The sequence below is a fragment of the Fragaria vesca genome, linkage group LG7 (assembly GCF_000184155.1).
Source record: "Fragaria vesca subsp. vesca linkage group LG7, FraVesHawaii_1.0, whole genome shotgun sequence".
Lineage (NCBI taxonomy): Eukaryota > Viridiplantae > Streptophyta > Magnoliopsida > Rosales > Rosaceae > Fragaria > Fragaria vesca.
This window is the reverse complement of record NC_020497.1, coordinates 18923240-18942144: the sequence shown is the minus strand read 5'-3', so window position 1 is coordinate 18942144 and position 18905 is coordinate 18923240. Positions and strand designations below refer to the sequence as shown.

Here is an 18905-nt window from a genome sequence, read left to right as displayed (position 1 = left end):
TAAGGATATCTGGTAGAACATGACAAATCAAGAAGAAATTAATCTGTCAGTCACTTGTTCAGTTGTTTACAACTTCATTACAAAACATCACATGACGAATTAGCACGACTCGGTTTCAACTCCATGTAATGAAAGGAATGAAATACAACTCAATCCGCTAGCAGATACTGTGATTCCTATCCTTCATGTAAAGCTTATGCACTGGAACCAAATCAACAAGGAAGTTCATTTGGGAACTTACCCATACACACCACAAGATATAGCAGGAAATGCAACATACTGAATGTTGTGTTCTTTGGCTATGCTCAAGCTATTCCTGTTAACAATTTGCATCAAAGAAATCTGAATAAGCAAAAGACATTACATTCCGAGCAAAGTAGCAGCCTTTAGAATCATAAAGTTACGCCTAATCACCTGTATGCAGAGCTCAGATAGACTTCAGGGTTGTTACCAGGACGGTATACAGGTCCAACAGTGTGAATTACATGAGCCACAGGCAACTTAAATCCTCTGCATCATTTACAAATGCAGTTGGTTACCAAAATGCAGCACGAATCAAAACCTATATATTAAGTCACAAGTGTTAAATACAGAAATACTACTCTAATCATGACAACTTACGGGGTAATCCTCGCCTCTCCGGTAGGGCAGCGGACTCCAGGCCTGGCTTCCGGAACACCATAGCATGCCTGTAAAAGATCCGGGCCTGCAGCCCTATGTATAGCTGCAACATCAACAAAATTCAGCACCACTAACAATCAATTCATTTTGAAAGTTCTTCATTACAAAACCATTACTTACCTCCATCTGCACCACCACCTCCAAGCATTCTCTCATTTGCTGGATTAACCTACACAACATGCTATTATTAGACTAAACTTCAAGCATTTCTACACTGGACTCAAATTGATTTTAGATTAATGATAAAAGAATTACATTAAACAAGATTATAACTACAATCTAAAACCCTAAATTTACCATCTTGAACTCTAAAGGCTCAAAATTTCCCTATAAATTTCTCTGAACCGCACAAAAACAAAAAAGGTGAGACTAACAATGGCGTCAGTGGAGCCGTCGATGAACCACTTGGTGATATCGCCCATTTGTATCACCAGAGTGCTTTTATCAGACAACGGAAACCTCACAGCTCCTTCACCACTCGCCATAGCCGAAACCCTAACAAATCTCCGAACTTTTCCACACCTCAAACTGATCGCCGGAGCCGACCTCACAAATCTCGCTGCTTTAGGCCCCAAGCTCGCCATTCCTATTACCTATAGTCAAAATTTCAGTCCCAGAAATTTACAAGTCCACTTGCCACCTGGCGTAATCTGATTGGCTTCATAATTGGGCCAAATCGGGGCGCCAACCCGCTTTTCTTACTTGTGCTAAATAATATTAACAAACCAACATGAAAAGTCATTATTGCCCCCATATATATTATTATTTCCGGATGCGTATCCGGACGTGGTGAGGCTGAAGCTGCCTCAGGCTCCAAATTTTTTTATGTATATGTATAAATATTTTCATATAAACTCTCGATTTCTCATGTCTATTCTACTCATCTATCTATTTGTCTGGAGCTAATTTATTTTTGTCCATAGTTACTTTCTTCATCTAGTTATCTATAGCTACAAAGTTATTTATAGCTACAAATTTTGAGAGATGACCAATTTTTTATGCCCAATTCACCTTTTTTTTTTCTCGTATAATCATAGGGCACCATTCTTATAACTCGCCTCATGTCTTCAAATCTCAAGTCCAGTCCTGCGTATCGGGCCTTTTTAAAGCGTTCCCTGAAGTTTTAGTCATACCATCGCGTAGCCGGTGCCATGTATGTTCAGAATATGTTCTCTGATACGCCGGAAACCCGTCGGAAACGGCCCGATACGTCCGAATACGTATCCTGAAATAAATTAGATCGTGGGGGTAATAATGACATTTCATATCTTAAAAAAAAGAAAATGAAAGAGTATCCCGATGTTGGATCATATAGTCAAAACCGAAATCAAATCCAGAAGGAGAAGGAGAGGAGGAAGTAGAGCATCTTCAGTACACGGCATGTATCTTCACATACATACATGAATGGTCAGGATTAGATGAAATAATATAGAAATATGGTAGTCAAACATATGAATTGTTATGAACGGTTAAGATTGCGTCGTGTAAATACACGTCGTGCATACAAGAATTTATAGAAGAAGAACAAAGAAAAGATGAGCATGTCTCGCGTGGATGCAATCCTATCCATGTTCGTTACGGTGCACCCTCACGAGACCTCGGCTCTGCTCCACTCCTCCGCCTGCTTCTTCTTCGTAAGCTCCTTTACACTCATTTCCATCTTCATTTACACTAATTTCAATTCTGTGAGTTTTAATTTTGGTTATTTGAGCTTGAAATTCTGATTCTTCGACGCAGATTTTGTGCGCTTACTTCGTTGTGCTTCCTCTTCGTGACGAAGGAGCAATCTCTCTAGGCTTGTCCAACCTTCCCAGCCTATTTATCGGCTCATTGCTTCTCACCTCCGTTGCTGCTCCGCTCCCTACTCTCTTCTTCTCCTTGCCTAATGTTCCGAAAAGCAAGGCACGTATGACACATTCACTCTCTACTGAATTACTGACATTTCGATTTTTCAGATAGTTGCAGTAGTGATTTTGAATTGGATTTGAAGTTTTTAGTTTTTACAATTAGGTTGGGGTGAAATGCAAATTGATATAGGTGATTTCAGTAGGATGTTGTTTAGGTTTCGGTTACGTTTCGCACTGTAATACTTGCTTCTTGAAATTCCAGGCTTTGGTTTTAATGCACAGGTTTTTTAGTGTTTCACTTGTTGTGTTTCAGTAGGATTTGAGTATGCATGGCTCCATTGTGTGTATCCAAGGTGTGGCGTCTGCGTCTGTAAGTGAACGAGACGGTGATGGTGTTAATCAAGCTAGTACTGCACATCCCATTTGTTGGGAGCACCTCGATTGTTTCTCCGTCTCTGTTCGAATTGGATTGTTCCTTTGGGTATGAAAATTCATGATTTCGTTTTCTTTCTTTTGGAAGTTTGTTATAAGCTTGCTCGGAATGTGAAAATGTATTTATAGTGACGAAATTGTCTGTCTGAAATTGTCTCAACTTTGTATTTGATAACATTATCATCAGTGCAGATGTTGTCTGAAATTACAAGTGCGTACCTGGAAACGACTCGATCGAGGAGTGTTGCTTTTCTCTTATATATCTTCGAAATTAATTAGTACGCAAGGGATGTGTGCTATCTGGTGCCGGTATCGACCTTTGTATCTCTCTTCAAGCAGAGGACAGTTGTCAATATAAAGTCGCTCAAGTGAAAGAGGCAGGCCTTCCTCCACTGGAAGGGTTGTAAGCTTCGGACAGTCGGAGATGAAAAGACTTTCAAGAGAGGTGTGGAATTGAAAGCCCTTGCTCAGTTTCTTTAGATTTGGGAAGCCTCGAATACTCAAATCAACAAGAGATCTGGGGAGCAGTATCTCCGTCTCCTTTGAATTCTCAGCAGCAGGCGGAAATGACACCAGACCTCCATCATCTTCACCCCGTAGACGCAATTCTCTCAAAGAGGCGAGTCTCTGCAACCCTTGAGATTCCATCAGCGCCTTACAATTCTTGATCTTGTAAATTGCCAGTGATGTTAGGTTGGTGGGGAAGGAAGTTGTAGTAGTCAAACCTTCAAAGTAATCAATACTCAGTTTTTCAAGATTACTGGTGTGCATCATGTCTCTGGCCAACTGTGCCACCTCCAATTTATCGCAATTTTCGATCCGTATCACTCTTGGCCACACATTCATTCTCGGCAACGAAACAAGACTTTGACAATCCCAAACAATTAATGACCAAAGGTTGGTGAGGTCGGACAGTCCCTCGGGTAAGGATTTCAGGTTTGGGCACTCCCAGATGTGAATTTCTTCGAGTTGGCAGCTGTCATCGAGGAACCTCTCACTGATTAGCTTCAGCTGTCCACAACCACCTATCTCAAGCTGTTTAAGAGACCTGGGTAATTGACCTTTGCATAATAAGCACATCAAAGAGGGACATTCCCTTATCTTCAAACGCTCAAGACAAGAAGAAAAGAACCGTTACCCACCTCCTCCTCTTTCTCTATTAATGACTTCAAATTCCCACAATTTGTGATCTCTATTCTTTTTAGGCTGGGAGGAATCCGATATTTTGCAAAGTGCAATAGAGATTCGCAGTCCTCAATCACTATGACTTGGAGACAAGGTGACAGACCAACATCAGGAAAAGAAACAAGACTTGAACATAAACTTATCCGGAGCTCTTTAAGTGATGTAAGGTGATGCAATCCTTGTGGTACCTTCACAAGGCTTCCACACCTGCTTAATTCCAGATGTTCAATATTGAAATCCAGGATTTGCAATTACACCAACTGCTTTGCTTCAATCCCTAGCTTTTCAACAAGGATCGAGTTGTCTTCGATATACAGACGACCAAGAGAAATCAAGTGTTTCAGTAATCTATCTTGAAAGCAACATGTAAGCTCCTCACAACCAGTGATCTTCAACTTTTTAACATTTTTCAAGCTTTTCATGAACGCCTCTTTTTGGAATCTCAACTCTGGTATATTTGAAATTGTCAAACTCTCTAGTAAGTCAAATCCAACTGTACTTGTGTCGTACACCACCATCTTGCACTTTTCAATGTTTGATCTATGAAGCTGTTTATATTTGGATACTGAAACCACCAATTCCTCACATCCAAATATCTCAAGCTGTGCTAATGAATCGAGCTTCTCTGGTAAATCACCCTCCAATTTGGGGCAGCCCCTGATGGAAAGTTCTTTCAGGCAAGAGAAAAGCCCCACCCCCTCATTTTGTTGGCAAGGAGACCACTTCTTCCAATTTTTCAGTTCACGAAACTCAAGGGTCTCTAAAACATGAAACGGCAGGTCACTTTCTCCATAAAACTCAACACCAACACTCTCGACTGCATCCATTTCTTGTATACAAAGTTCTTTGAGACAAGGCAATTGTCCGAATGGTGGCAAGAATTGACAATGATTACAACCTTCTAACCATACCTGCACCATTTTTGTGAATGAAGGATTCCCAATCCATGTTGAAAATTTCAATCCAGCATAACCTTTGATGCTGAGCTGTTTGAGCTTGCTATGAGGTTGTAACATGTCAAGCACAATTGCTGCATCTTCTGTTGAGACACTCGAAGAAAACCATTCAAGAAATAGGGCTTCAAGCCTTTCCTTGCTCTTTAAGTTGGCACTCCTGGCGTCCTCGACATAAATCACATTTTCTAGTCTTGAGATGTGCAATGTCCCTTGCAGATGCAATAATGACTCAATCTCTCTTACTCCTGATCCACTACCTTTGCCAATAACAAACTCAGGCAATGTTTGGAGGTTAGTCAATTGACCAAGCTGAGGAGGCATTTCTTCCAATGACCGTGTACTGAATTGTTGAGATGACGCAAATTAACTAGGTTCCTCATGCTTGTGGGCAGTGCCTTCAACCGACCACACCATTTCAATATCAATGTCTGCAAGTTGTAAAGAGTGGTTGTTGAGTCTGGCAAACTTTCTATCAATGTGTAGGAGAGATCAAGATACCGTAGATGCTTCAATTCACCAATTGTATCTGGCAACTCGGTTATTCGGTATCCATTTAGAGAGAGCAGTCGTAAGTAATGGAGTTTGGTCAATAAATAAGAAGTAACCTTATGAGCCAGATAATGAATTGAAAGTGACCCAAGTGGTAAGAACGTTCGCAAAGATGTAGCTTCAGAATAGACCTCAAACTTCTTAACTCCATCATACATACCAAGAATGTAAGACGAATGACGAATCTTGGGCAAACATGTACATTGATGCGAGTCATAATTCTGCATATCCTCCAATCTACAACATGAACTTCCTGCAGCCCAACGTGCCAAATCAGTAACCAGGTCATGCATTATGTACAGCGACTTTCCATTTCTTGATTTTTGAAACAATGATCTAGACACCAACTCATGAAAATAGTCACGTCCCAAATCTTCCATTTGCTTACGTTCTTTGGGTTGCTGCGGAATCAAACCCTCTGCCATCCACCAAAGGATCAATTGCATCTCCTCAAATTCATAATCATTTGGAAGTATTGCACAGTAGGAGAAACATCGTTTCAAAGTTGGAGGAAGATAATGATAGCTCAGTTTTAATGCTGGAAGGATATCGTCCTCCTTGTTCTGGTCTGAGTCTGATAGTGTCCACATCTTGTGGTCTAATATGTCTTCCCATTCGTCTACTTCTTTACAACGTAAAAGCCCACCAAGAGTCCTTGCAGCTAACGGTAACCCATTGCATTTTTCTACAATTTTCTCTTTAAGGAACTCAACATGTTCAGGTCTGTTATTTAAGAGTGCATGTTGCTGAAAGAGTTCCCAACAATCATCTTCTGACATCGGCTTCAAGTTATAAGGGCTACTATCTCCCATCATCTTTGCGACTTTGGCGTCACGTGTTGTCACGATGATCTTACTTCCAGCTGCTCCAACACGAAAGGAGGCCTGCAGTGTAGTCCATTGACCATAGCTACAAGTGCGCCAGACATCATCAAGAACAATTAAAAACTTCTTGCCAGCCAATTCCTTACTTATCTTCTCCAGAATTGAGTTAAGCTCCTTGACCTGAACTGGAGCTGACGTGACTGATTCCAAAACGGCTGCTGCCACCCTTACAATGTCAAAGTCGTCTGACACAGATACCCATCCTTTTGGGGAAAACTGGCCAGTTGCAGCATCGTTGAATACATGTTTAGCAAGTGTTGTCTTTCCTAGTCCTCCAGTACCGACAATACCAACCACATGATAATTTTCTTGTTTTGAAAGCAAATCATGGATAATCTTAGCCTTTGCTTCATCCCTTCCGATCACAGGTCCGTCAAGTTGATAAGTAGTGGGTGGCATTTTCCATGGCTTTTTAGACACTCCAAGTTTCTTCAAACCAAACTGCTTCTCTCGAGTACTTATCTCCTCAAGTCGATCACTTATCTTCTTGATTGCTGAGTTCAGACCAAAATTGGACTTAACTTTAGAGATAGAGAGTGAGCTCCATAGCTTGCTTTTGCTTCCTTGTTTCTTTTCAATCCTCCGCTTCAGCATTTTAGTATCAAATATGTCCAATACATCTTGAACATCGTAAGCCAAATCTCTGAGATCATCCAGCCACTGTTTTACTGCTCTTTGTGTTAGTTGCTTCTCCTCAGCATCACTCAGCACCGCTTCAATGGCCGTCAACGTTCTAGTCCATTTCTCCAGCACCTTTTTGTCGACCCCCTTAAGGCGTCCGAAGTACACAGTGATCTCTTGATCCGCCAACTTCTCAAGCAGCACCGGGAGGAATGCACCAAGAACAGCCTCCCCCATGGTTTCTTTTTTGTACAATCGACGGTATTCAAAACTGCAGAAAGTGAAGCTAGTAGTTAATTAAGGTACAGTTCTAGTTGATCCATGCATGCTAGAAAATAATTTAAACAATGAAATGGGTGTTTAAATTTGATTTGTTTCCCTTAATTTGCAAGATCGGAAAACATGCACTTACATGAAAAGTTGATTATTTCTTCTGTGAGATCACAACTAAAACATTTGCAACGTTAATTCTTCCACAAGGTGAGCCAAGTCTCTTAGATCATGATCATGACAGACTTTCTTGTTGCAGATCGATCTGATTCCAGTTTAATTAGTTCATAATGATAATCCAACATGAATAAAACTGATTAACAGAATGAAATTAGTAACGGATTCAAGAAGAGCTTACATGGATCAAAGGATATCTGAAGCCCTTTCTTCTTTAGAGATGAAAGTCTAGATATGAAAACTTTCCAAAAAGTCAATCGATGAAAACAAAGGTGAGCCACCTCCAATTCTAGGTTAATGATAACGTGTCATATTTTCATTCGTGGCATAAGTTTGGCACTGGTTTTTATCCACGACTGTTTGGATGGACCTTAATTAAATAACTCACAGTTAATGATTTTTGGAAGATGCAAGTTCCAAAACTCACAGTTAATAAATCAAAGTTCAGATTATCCGACTGTTTTTATCCACGACTGTTTGGTTTTCAGACTGTTTGGATCAACGAAGATGCGTTTTTGGCCACCGTTTGGGCCACCGTTTTTTGGTGAATTTGAAAAATTATTGAATAGACTTCACAGAGATGGGCTCATGGGCAATATCATTCAAAACCATACAATTATTCAAAAATTTGGCAAGAGTCAAGAGAGTTTTACATATACATTTGTACCGAAATGAGAGCTGGAGATTGGTTCCATAACACATGTAGTAGACAAACAAGAAGTTTCTCATACATACGTTGAACATAGATAAGCCTCCACAGGAAAGGATCATTCACCATGGTAAAGTAAAACATCTGAACCAAAAGAGAAAAGTTTGACAAATCAGAACAAGTTAGACTTGATATGATAGCAAAGAAGCAACTTGTGTTCAACGCAAAGCTACAATTGAAATGAGCATGGAAACATGGAAAGAAAACAGTAGAAAGGGCCATTTAGTAAAGGGATTGGAGATGTACCAGTATCACTTGTTTTGTTTAGCAACGGTCCTTTGAACAGTTGAAACTCCATCCACAAACTTTGTCCGGAAAAGGACATTAGCATTATTGAACATGCCTTCTTTCAGTGAAACCACAATGAACTGAAAAAAAAATGTGATAAACAAGAAAAATGGGTAAGTAGACGTCGCATATAATCTTTTTAAGTTATGCCACAATCTGCTCTTTTGTAGAATGAGGTTTGAATTACAAACTCCAGAATACCAGACTCTACAACCACCCAAGGGACAATGCCATGTCAAAGAGCAGTGGTTATGCCAGATCAAAACTATGCCTAAAAGTCTAAAACGTTCTGTGAACTTTTTAATATTTGTAAAATTCAGATGGTATTACTCATTTACTTATATAATGACGGAAAAGAAGTTATATCTTAGCTAAATCTAACTTTATGGATTACTAAAGGAAAAGATGGTACATGTCAGAAGAAGATTCCAGCTAGGTAAAATGTAAATAACCAGATGACAGAATCCACCAACCTGGGAGTGCGGGAAATGACTTTTGATCATTCTTCCAATATTCTGGGTGTGACTTAGATCAAGAGCTGCATCAACCTGTAAGTGAATAATAAGATGCTGATAACTGTTTCACCTTAACAATTAGAGACCAATACAATATAATGAACCCACATTAAAGCTTTGCAAATACCACTACAGTCTACAGATGCTCTAAGAATCTCACAAGATTACTCCAAAAAAAAGAAAATGAAAAAAAGAGAGTAAAACTTTGAATGACAACTCCCACATGTGGAGTAGCTATTTCAAACAAAGAAACGACACAAAAAATAGCTAAAACCCATGTAAAAAAGAGCACCAAAGTTGTAGAAATGTTTTGGTAGAGAATCCATAGGAGAAGCTTGTAGTCTAATCCTAAACCCAAATTGCACCCAGTTCAGTTAATAAACCCTAAAAAAAAGTTAAGTATACCTCATCCAGTATATACAGAGGAGCTGGTTTGAAGAGAAGTAATGCCAAGATCAGAGAAAGCGCCAGCAGGGATCGCTGACCTCCACTCAGTTCAGACAAGGACTGTTTCCAAACACCCCCAAATGCAACACGCACCTCAAGGCCGTCTAGGAAGTTACACCCTTCAGGAGGTTCAAGCTTTCCCATCGTGCCGGGTAAAAGGGTAGAAAAGATAGACCCGAAGTCTCTGAAGGAAGAAAGTTTTGATCAGTTTCAGGTTGGAGTCAAAGACAAATAGCATCGGAAGTATAGAGAAGTTGATGAAAATCACAAAGTCAACCGAGAATGACTCACTTGTTAACTTTGACCCAAGTAACGTTCAACGTTTCCTTCTTTTTCTCATCCAGCTCTTCAATCACCATCTTGATCTTAGATTTGTCATTCTAAGAAGGCAAATCTAGAAGTAAGTAAAAGCAAAGGAAAAACAGCACACAGACAGATCAAGGTTCACCAACCTCAATGATGTTCTTCTTAGCCATTAGGTCATTGTACTCGTCTTCTGCTTTCTCAAACATTGCCATAACTTTCTTATTCACCCTTTTCTCAAGGCTACAAAAGGAAGAAAAAGTCATCTCTCAGCCTCATGGAAGGTACTAATAACAAACTTCAGAACATATCAAAAATTTAAATACTCCAGCAAGTATAACCAACAATAATGAAGAAGAAAAATCCAAGTCACGAACCCAGATTGTTGAGCCTGCAGTTTATCTAGTTCTTCCCTTGCATTGCAAGGATCCCGCGTGGCAAAATCATAATCAGTTCCAGTTTTCCCAAACAGCTGTTTCTCAGAAGTTATCCAGGCATGCCTCTCTATCAACTTATCTACTTTCGTAGAGCAGTCTTTCTGTTCCGTTTCCATACGTTTTACCTAATTAATATTTCCAGAAAGATTAGAAATGAGTTATAATTATGGAGAACACTTGGAGGACCATTAGCAAAGTACCTCATTTTCCATCCTCTTCCGTTCAAGATTTGTCTCGCGAAGTTTGTCTTGAAGTCTTTGCTGCTCAGATTCAATGCCATTAATTTGGGAATCACACTCCTTCATCTTCATACGAATTGAATCAAGCTGGGATTTTGCATGATCATGCTTATTTCTTGTAGAATTTACCTGTGAAAGAGAAGTTTGTAGCATGAATAATTGTACACAAAATATGAGTCAAAAACAGTATCAGAGTTTTTACCTTCTCTTTCTGTTCTTCTACTTCTGAAATGAGTCCATCAATTTGTGCTCTCAAAGAAGACAACTGAGTCTCCAAAGATGCAAGCTCTTTTAAAACAACATCCTTTTCCATAATAAGCTTCTCCTTTTCATTTTCATGTCCCTATCAGTCAGTAAAATCATATCACACAAAAATTAAAGAGCTGATGTGGAATCAGACAATAATAATCAACCCAGAAACTGGAGCAGTTTCCAAACAGAATTAGCCACATGAAGACTTCTAAATAACATTGGCAGACATCTTCCAAAATGCTAATCTTTTACTTTTTCCTGGATGTTTCAATTACGGAGGGAGCATCTTAGTTAAACAACTCCCGTGCAGTTTATTTTTCCATAACAAAGTTATGTAAATTGGATTAGAAAGCAAAAGACTTAATGATATTCATAACTAAGTTTATTTTTAAATTTGTTTTATATAAAAAGATGTTGAACATAGAAATCCTTTTAGGAATTACACTTATAATAGTATGAGATCCAAAATTTGATAGGTGGTTCAGCAGGCCAGCCAAACGATCACAAGATCCACTATCTGACAATGAACATCATCAAACAAGTTGTTTCAAATAAAGTAAGCTCAATGAGATCCCATGGACGATATTTCTATTAAATCTCAGCAATAATAAAACTTACCTTGAGATCCTTTGAAGCTGACTGGAGTAGAGCTTTTGTCTCTTTGATCTTCTTTTCCAAATCTTTCAGCCTTCCCTCCCGACTGTTGTCATGCTCTTTGATTGATTTCTCAAGAAATGACACTTTATTCACACAATCTTCATGCAAAAGTTTCTTTTCTTTGGCTGCACTATTTGCTTCTTGTAGCTCTAGCTCAATCCTCTTTACTAATTCACCAAGCTAGATAGCAGAATAAAAAAATTAGGATTCATGTCATAAATGAACCAGTAAACACAGTCCGCAGCATAGTTCTGCAACTGAGTATGCTAAAAGAGAAAAGAAACGTGACAAAACCTTATGATACTCATTTTGTTCAGCCCTGCCCTGAAATAATTTAAGGTCATATGATTTGAGTTCTAACTGTTGTTTAAGCTCCATGAACTTCTTGTGAAGAGGCTGAATCTCTCTTATCTGCAAATAGTAATACATTGATGAAATTACTATGGAAATGAAGTGCCCAATGACATGTAAAACAGCCACAATATGAATTGTCAATTGCATAGTGTGATATGGAATTTCAGTATCTTATTGAGAGAAAATAAGATTTCATAGGCAACCTTAGCTTCAATCTCAGTCAACTTTTTCTGATGCTCAGAGAGTTTTAGCTCAGCTTCAGCCAGCTCATGAAGCTGCCTTAACAGATCACCCCCACCCCTGTGACAGGAAATGATTGCTTAAGAAGGAAAACTAGCTAGAAGTATATGTACTTTGAATTGATAAATGATAAGGACAACACAAGCACATGAAATCTGAACTGGAGGAAAAAGAATAGTGGCTTACTTGCGGCTTCCACCAGTCAAAAGACCACTGGGCTGAAAGATATCACCTTCAAGAGTGACACTAGGGGTACGAACTTCCCTGTTGAAAGCAACCTAGGAAACATTCATAGAGAACCAGATTGGGTCATGCCACTTTCCAGTTTAGATTACAAGTGTTTGAAAGGACAACACTATAAAATCAGCCTACAGCACAATCAAATCAACCTCTCACCTCCTTTGCAGCATCAGTAGTCTTGCACACAAAGGTTGAACCGAAGACATATTCCATAGCACTCTGCAGTGAACATTAAATAGTAGGTAACGTGAGCAATTATCATATTCCGATTGTCTGTAATTTGTTTATGATCGAAAGATACCCTCAGTTGCTCATCATAGCCAACCAAAGAAAGTGCAAGTTCAGCGTTTTCCTTGCCAACCTGATCATAGAAATCAAGGTTTTTAGTATACAAACCACCCCCATTGAGAGGAAAGAAAAGCCTAGAACGAGGTTGGGGCAGGACCAACTATTGGCAAAGGAAACTAACCAATTTAGCAGCAGCATTTTGAACCCTAGGAGGAACCGTGTGAGCTTGAATTTTGTTCAAGGGTATGATTGTCACTCTTCTTCGAAGATTGCCATTCTGAAGAAGTTGTTTTCCAGTACTTTCCGTGTCTACAACTACATTAAATAACTTTCCACCGGCAGTGACCTAGAAATCAAAGATATGCTAGTTAATACACATTCTATAAGTCATGAGATGAAATCATCTGTAATAAATGCATTTTCACCTCTAAGGCAGTCATTGTGGAGCTATCCTTCACTTTGATAAGTTTTGCAACAACACCCTTGACCTTAGACCTATCAAAATTGTTCACAGGATCTCTATAAGAAAAGTCAACGTTTCCCAAGTGTCCTGAAAGATTACGCATTTCATCCTTCAACTTCTGCACACACTCCAACTCAGATGATCGGTCCTGAATAAAATATTCATTTAGAGAAGGATCCAAATATAGAGTTATAAACTGTCTAGATGTAAAAAGAATGATCAAACAGACAGCATGTTAACCTTTTGCAAAGCTTCCATCTGGCCCTCCTTATATGGAAGAGACTCCAGTGCCAATTTAACATTTTCAACATCTGTTTTCCTAGCCTTCAGCTCACTCTCTACAGCAACAGCTTCTTCACGCTTTGACATTAGTTGAGAACTTTTCTCTTTCAACTCCTTTTCACAGTGACGAATTTTTGTTTTCAACTGTTCCAGTTCTGTTTCAGCACTCCCTACAGCTCTTTTGGCATCACCCAATTGATCTTCAAGGCATTTCTCCTCATTTCCACTACTCTTGCCAGCAATTACACCCTGGAAACATTAATGAATCAAAAATCATAGTGATTCCAAAAGTAACTCGCACACCATGCAAGCCTAACATGTGACTTAGATGAACAAGGTATAGGCAACACATAGATACACTATTTACCTGGTACTGAGTCTCATACTCATTCAGACTATGAGAAAGTTCCTCCGCTCTTCTTTTCAAATCAGCAGCTCCTTCTTCAGCATTTCTTATAGCACAGTCCCTATCTTTTAGAGATTGTTTCATGTCTTCAATGTTGCTAGCGATCTGACAACAGAGAGAGGCAAATTCTATGTTACCAAAACCATTTCAGACAAAGCATGTAGCAAATGATTACATAACAGACTTGAAAGTGCTTGGTGTCATACCAAAGAAAGCAGTAAGTAATACGATATATCAATTACCTTTCTAGCATTTTCATTTTCAGTGTCAAGATTGTCCTTCATGTTATCCAGTATAGACACTTCCCTCACTACATCTTGAGAAAGCGCATCTACTTGGTTGGACAGAGTTTTCACTTCTCCACCCATACTAGCCTCCTTTTCAGCAGTCAACTTGGACACTTGTGCCTCCATTTCCTTTATTGTTGCCTGCATCTTTCTGGTATCATTGTCAACCTCAGAAATTTTGGCCTTCACTTGTTCCACCTCACAAACTGCACTGTCTCTAATCCTCTCCGCTTGAACATATTCATAAGCAATGCAAAACCTCTTGAGCCGATCCAAGTCAGCATTGCCATTAGCCCACTGCATATACTGTGTCCTTTCTCTCCTCAACTTGTCCAACGCAGGCAGTATCTCATGGTCCAGAAGCTTATTGATCTCATCAACTTTACTCTGCTTCTTCTCAAGTGTCTTAAGAGCTGCTTCCTTTTTGGTCTCATACATTCTCGTCCCGGCAGCCTCTTCAAGCATAGACAAAATCTCAGGGGGTTTCATATTCAAAACCTTGGTAATCCGGCCTTGCATAATCAGAAAATGCGGATTATTCACATTGAGCTGCACCGAATGAAAAAGATTCTGGACCTGACTCGGCTGCGCAAGTTTCCCGTTGATCAAGTACTTGTTCCTCCCACCAACCACAATCTGTAGAGCAACTTATAACTAAATTCAACCTTTTAAGCAAGAAACCCTGGATTTCAACTACTTATCGGCTCAACTAAATTCCGGTTGCGATTATCTAACTTCTCATAAAATTACAACTTATTCACTAAAATTCAACTTAAAAACAGTAAGGAAACAAAGCAATTAAGCCACAACCCCCAAAATTCAACATCAAAAACGACATCAAAATTCCACAAACGACATACCTGCCGTGTGACGGTGAGCTCCGAATGGGCCTCATACCCGAGAGGACTGCGCGCCCGATCCGAATTGTCGAAGACGATTGACACGGTGGCCTTAGTAATTCCGGCCTGGCCTTGCTTATACACCAGCTCCTGAAGATTGGCGGCCCTCACTTGCTGTAAATTGGTGATGCCCAGAACGAAGCAAATCGAGTCGAGAATGTTGGACTTACCCGACCCGTTTAGCCCAGTTATGGCGTTGAAAAACGGGTCGAATCCCGGCACCACCGTCCGCGTCGCGTAGGACTTGAATCCTTCCAAGGTCACCTCGTTGATGTACATAGCTGCGGTCGCCAGAGAGATGCGGACGCTAATCGGTGGCCGATTTTGGAGAGATTTGGGGTCGGTGATAGATCGGAACCCTAGAAATTTGAGCTTCTGGTTTTTGCTTTCGGAAGTTGAAAGTGTGAAAATGGTTCGAATTTTTTTTGTTTTCCGCTTTTTGGGTGGGTTCGAATTTTTAACCCTAGACAAAGGCGGGAAACTACTTGGATTTTGGGCCTGTGATTTACATATTGCGTTTTATCCAACGGTTAATGAGCTTTAAACTCCTGAACGACGTCGTTTTGGACTGCATGATATCGATTGTAAATGAAAAATTCAAAATTAATACAAAAAGTTTTTGAGAATAGCTGCTCCAAGTTACATAACTCGAAAATCTCAATTCAGTTTTTTTCTAATGATTTTCTTGGTATTCCGAGTTTGAAAAATCATTAAAAGAATTCGGGTGAAGATTTTTGAAGTTGATCAGTTTTGAAATTGCTTAAAAATCATGATTTACCAAAGTAAGGACTTTGGGGAGCATATAAGAACATTAAATTTTTGTCAAAAAAACATGTGTTACAACCCACGATTTCGGATTTTGAACAATTTCTTGTTTTCTTAGAAAAATCTCTGCAGTTGGTTCCTATTGTAAAATTGGTGTTTAACAGTGTTTTCCGGAGCAATTTCTACGATATAGAATAGTCAAAACTTCTTTCTCTCAGAAATACTAGTTCAGTACAACAGGCTACACTCTCGGGCATTGTACATGTTTCTATAGTCTGTATGTCTGAATATCTACTCACCTCAGTTTCTTTTTTACAACACTAAATGACTGCATATTTCTCTACATACACAAGAATCAGTAATGCCATTTTGGTCTTTCTTCCTCTTCCTTCTCGGTCAACTCCCGGTACTGATACCACTCTGCTCCAGACTTACCCACTGGGATTGGAGACCTAACAAATATTTCGACTGGCTTGGGGACATGCACAGCTAAATGCAGTTCCCCTGCAGTTTTTTCTGAATTTGAATCAGAACTTCTTAATAATCTGCAAATAAGGTTCAATACTAATCCACCCAAAGCCTGATATAGCCACATCACATGCTGGCCTGCATACAAGGAAAAGAGAAGAATTCTCATATTGATTAACCAACTAACTTTATGGAAATATCAGAACTGCAATACTCATAGGAATGATTTACCTTTGCACATCTTCAACTTTTATTTGCAATTGACGCCGAGAGTCGAGACCTCTCCATTCATCTGCTCTTTCTTTCCCAGTTGGAGGTGTCAGTAAGACTCCAACGTGTTTCTGCAACATGTTAAAAGGCACATTACAATCACACCAATCAATTTAAAGAGAAAAATATCATGCACACCTTTAAGGCAGGAAAGGTGTCACATTTTGATAGTGTCTGTAATATAAAGGAGTTCACTTTAAATGTTTTCAAAATATTTTGAATGCTTCATAAGTCAGCTGTACTTGGGAAATCAGAAACTATGAATCTCAAGTGGGACATTGATTACCGTATGAATCTGCAGCCAAAGAACTCAATTTTCAAGTAAATGATAGAAGTCCACAATATCAAGTTATCAACCAACATAACCATCTGCCTAGTTCAAAATTTAGTCAGTAGATTAAGAAATGAATTTGCTGTTGATAGGTAAGTAATCTAGAATCTGTGCTTACTTTGGAGCTCTGAAACAACAGGGTAATGATGATGACTACCCCATAACATAGAGGTAACAAAAATGTTTTCTCTTAGTTTAGAGCTCTGAAACAAGCACTATAAAAGAGTCTCATGCTGTTGTTCAACATATATGTTTTGCTACTAAATATGTTACATTTAAAAGTCCGAACTACTTACTTTTTTGACAAATATCAACCCTTGAGAGTGTTTGCCACAGTTTACAACCAGCAATGGCAGCTTGTGTTTGATTAGTTGCTTGATTAAGATGACATAATACATTGTTATAAAGCCATTGAATACTACGAGTATTTGAATAGTTATTAGCAAATTAAACTTCAACATAGAATACAAAACTACATGCAATACTGTTCAAATGCCTGATGCAAGTTTTCCAGCACGAAACAAAACTAACAAATTGAATTGCATTTTCACAGCTTAGCGTATTTGACAAACCTCGACAGAGCTGATATTGTTTCTATAGATACAAAACTACAAAGCAGTGTATTACAAACTCTTCCTGGAAGGGATCGAGTTGAGACTCGAAATGTCATATTATGTGGAGGAGGAAAAGGATGTGCTCATTGCTCAGCATATGGAGACCCGCAGATGGAAGAAATAAAAAGTTCAAATTTAAAACATAGGAAAGTTTGACAAGCTTCAGTATGTTCCTTCACTTTTCAAAGTCAGGAAAGTTTGACGTCGTAATATATGACTTCGTAATTAATTAATTAGTACGCAAGGGATGTGTGCTATCTTGTGCCTGTATCGTCCTTTGTATCTCTCTTCAAGCAGAGGACAATTGCTAGTATAAAGTAGCGCAAGTGAAAGAGGCAGGCCTTCCTCCACTGGAAGGGTTGTAAGCTTCGGACAGTTGAAGATCCAAATACTTTCAAGAGAGGTGAGGAATTGAAAGCCCTTGCTCAGTTTCTTTAGATTTGGGAAGCCTGCAATACTCAACTTAACAAGAGATCTGGGAAGCAGTATCTCCGTCTCCTTTGAATTCTTAGCAGCAGGTGGAAATGACACCAGACCTCCATCATCTTCACCCCTCAGATCCAATTCTCTCAAAGAGGTGAGTCTCTGCAACCCTTGAGATTCCATCAGTGCCTTACAGTTCTTGATATTGTAGATTGACAGTGTTGTTAGGTTGGTGGGGAAGAAAGTTGTAGTCGTCAAACCTTCAAAGTAATCAATTTCCAGTTTTTCAAGATTACTGGTGTGCATCATGTCTCTCGCCAACTGTGCCACCTCCAATTTATCGCAATTTTCGATCCGTATCACTCTTGGCCACACATTCATTCTCGGCAACGAAACAAGACTTTGACAATAAAAAATTATTAATGACCGACGGTCGGTGAGGCCGCACAGTCCCTCGGGCAAGGATTTCAGGTTTGGGCAGTCCCTGATGTCAATTTCTTCGAGTTGCCAGCTGTCATCGAGGAACCTCTCACTGATTAGCTCCAGCTGTCCACAACACATTATCTCAAGCTGTTTAAGAGACCTGGGTAATTGACTTTTGCATAATAAGCACATCAAAGAGGGACAAAGCCATATTCTCAAACTCTCAAGACGAGAAGAAGAAGAACCGTTATCCACCTCCTCCTCTTTCTCTATTAATGACTTCAAATTCCCACAATTCCTTATCTCTATTCTTTTTAGGCTGAGAGATATCTGGTATTTTGCAAAGTGCAACAGAGATCCGCAGTCCACAATCACTGTGACTTGGAGACAAGGTGGCAGACCAACATCAGGAAAAGAAACAAGACTTGAACATTTACTTATGTGCAGCTCTTGAAGTGATCTAAGGTGATGCAATCCTTCTGGTACCTTCATAAGGCTTCCACACTTGCTTAATTCCAGACGTTCAATATTGCAATCCAAGATTTGCAATTGAACCAACTGCTCTGCTTCAATCCCTAGCTTTTCAACGAGGATGGAGTTGCCTTCGATATACAAACAACCAAGAGAAATCAAGTGTTGTAGTAATCTATCCTCATTTTGAAAGCAACATGTAAGCTCCTCACAACCAATGATCTTCAACTCT

The 18905-nt window shown here is 39.4% G+C and overlaps 1 protein-coding gene, 1 non-coding gene and 1 pseudogene across 4 annotated transcripts; 1 reads left to right on the top strand and 2 right to left on the bottom strand.

Moving 5' to 3' along the window:
• Window positions 1-3193: 3193 nt before the first annotated feature.
• Window positions 3194-7864, bottom strand: LOC101311055 (annotated as a pseudogene). The gene is made up of 3 exons (XR_185363.1): window positions 7784-7864; window positions 7568-7690; window positions 3194-7426 (listed from the first exon to the last, which is right to left on the bottom strand). The product of XR_185363.1 is annotated as a putative disease resistance RPP13-like protein 1-like (transcript).
• A 310-nt stretch (window positions 7865-8174) lies between these two features.
• Window positions 8175-15187, bottom strand: LOC101301143 (structural maintenance of chromosomes protein 2-1-like). The gene is made up of 21 exons (XM_004307674.1): window positions 14870-15187; window positions 13965-14645; window positions 13684-13827; window positions 13275-13565; window positions 12997-13182; window positions 12753-12917; window positions 12585-12644; window positions 12440-12502; window positions 12230-12321; window positions 12007-12103; window positions 11744-11860; window positions 11411-11629; window positions 10743-10883; window positions 10502-10669; window positions 10242-10426; window positions 10014-10107; window positions 9853-9941; window positions 9520-9745; window positions 9073-9147; window positions 8558-8679; window positions 8175-8395 (listed from the first exon to the last, which is right to left on the bottom strand). The coding sequence occupies exons 1-20, from the start codon at window positions 15185-15187 to the stop codon at window positions 8563-8565; spliced, it is 3528 nt and encodes a 1175-aa protein (XP_004307722.1). The 3' UTR covers window positions 8175-8395; window positions 8558-8562.
• Window positions 15188-17494: 2307 nt separating this feature from the next.
• On the top strand, window positions 17495-18682 carry LOC101300858. Of its 2 annotated transcripts, none has more exons than XR_185279.1 (2): window positions 17495-17933; window positions 18008-18682. It is a non-coding gene; the product is annotated as an uncharacterized LOC101300858 (transcript). The 2 variants fall into 2 exon arrangements; XR_185278.1 differs by having other exon boundaries at window positions 17999-18682.
• Window positions 18683-18905: the final 223 nt, after the last annotated feature.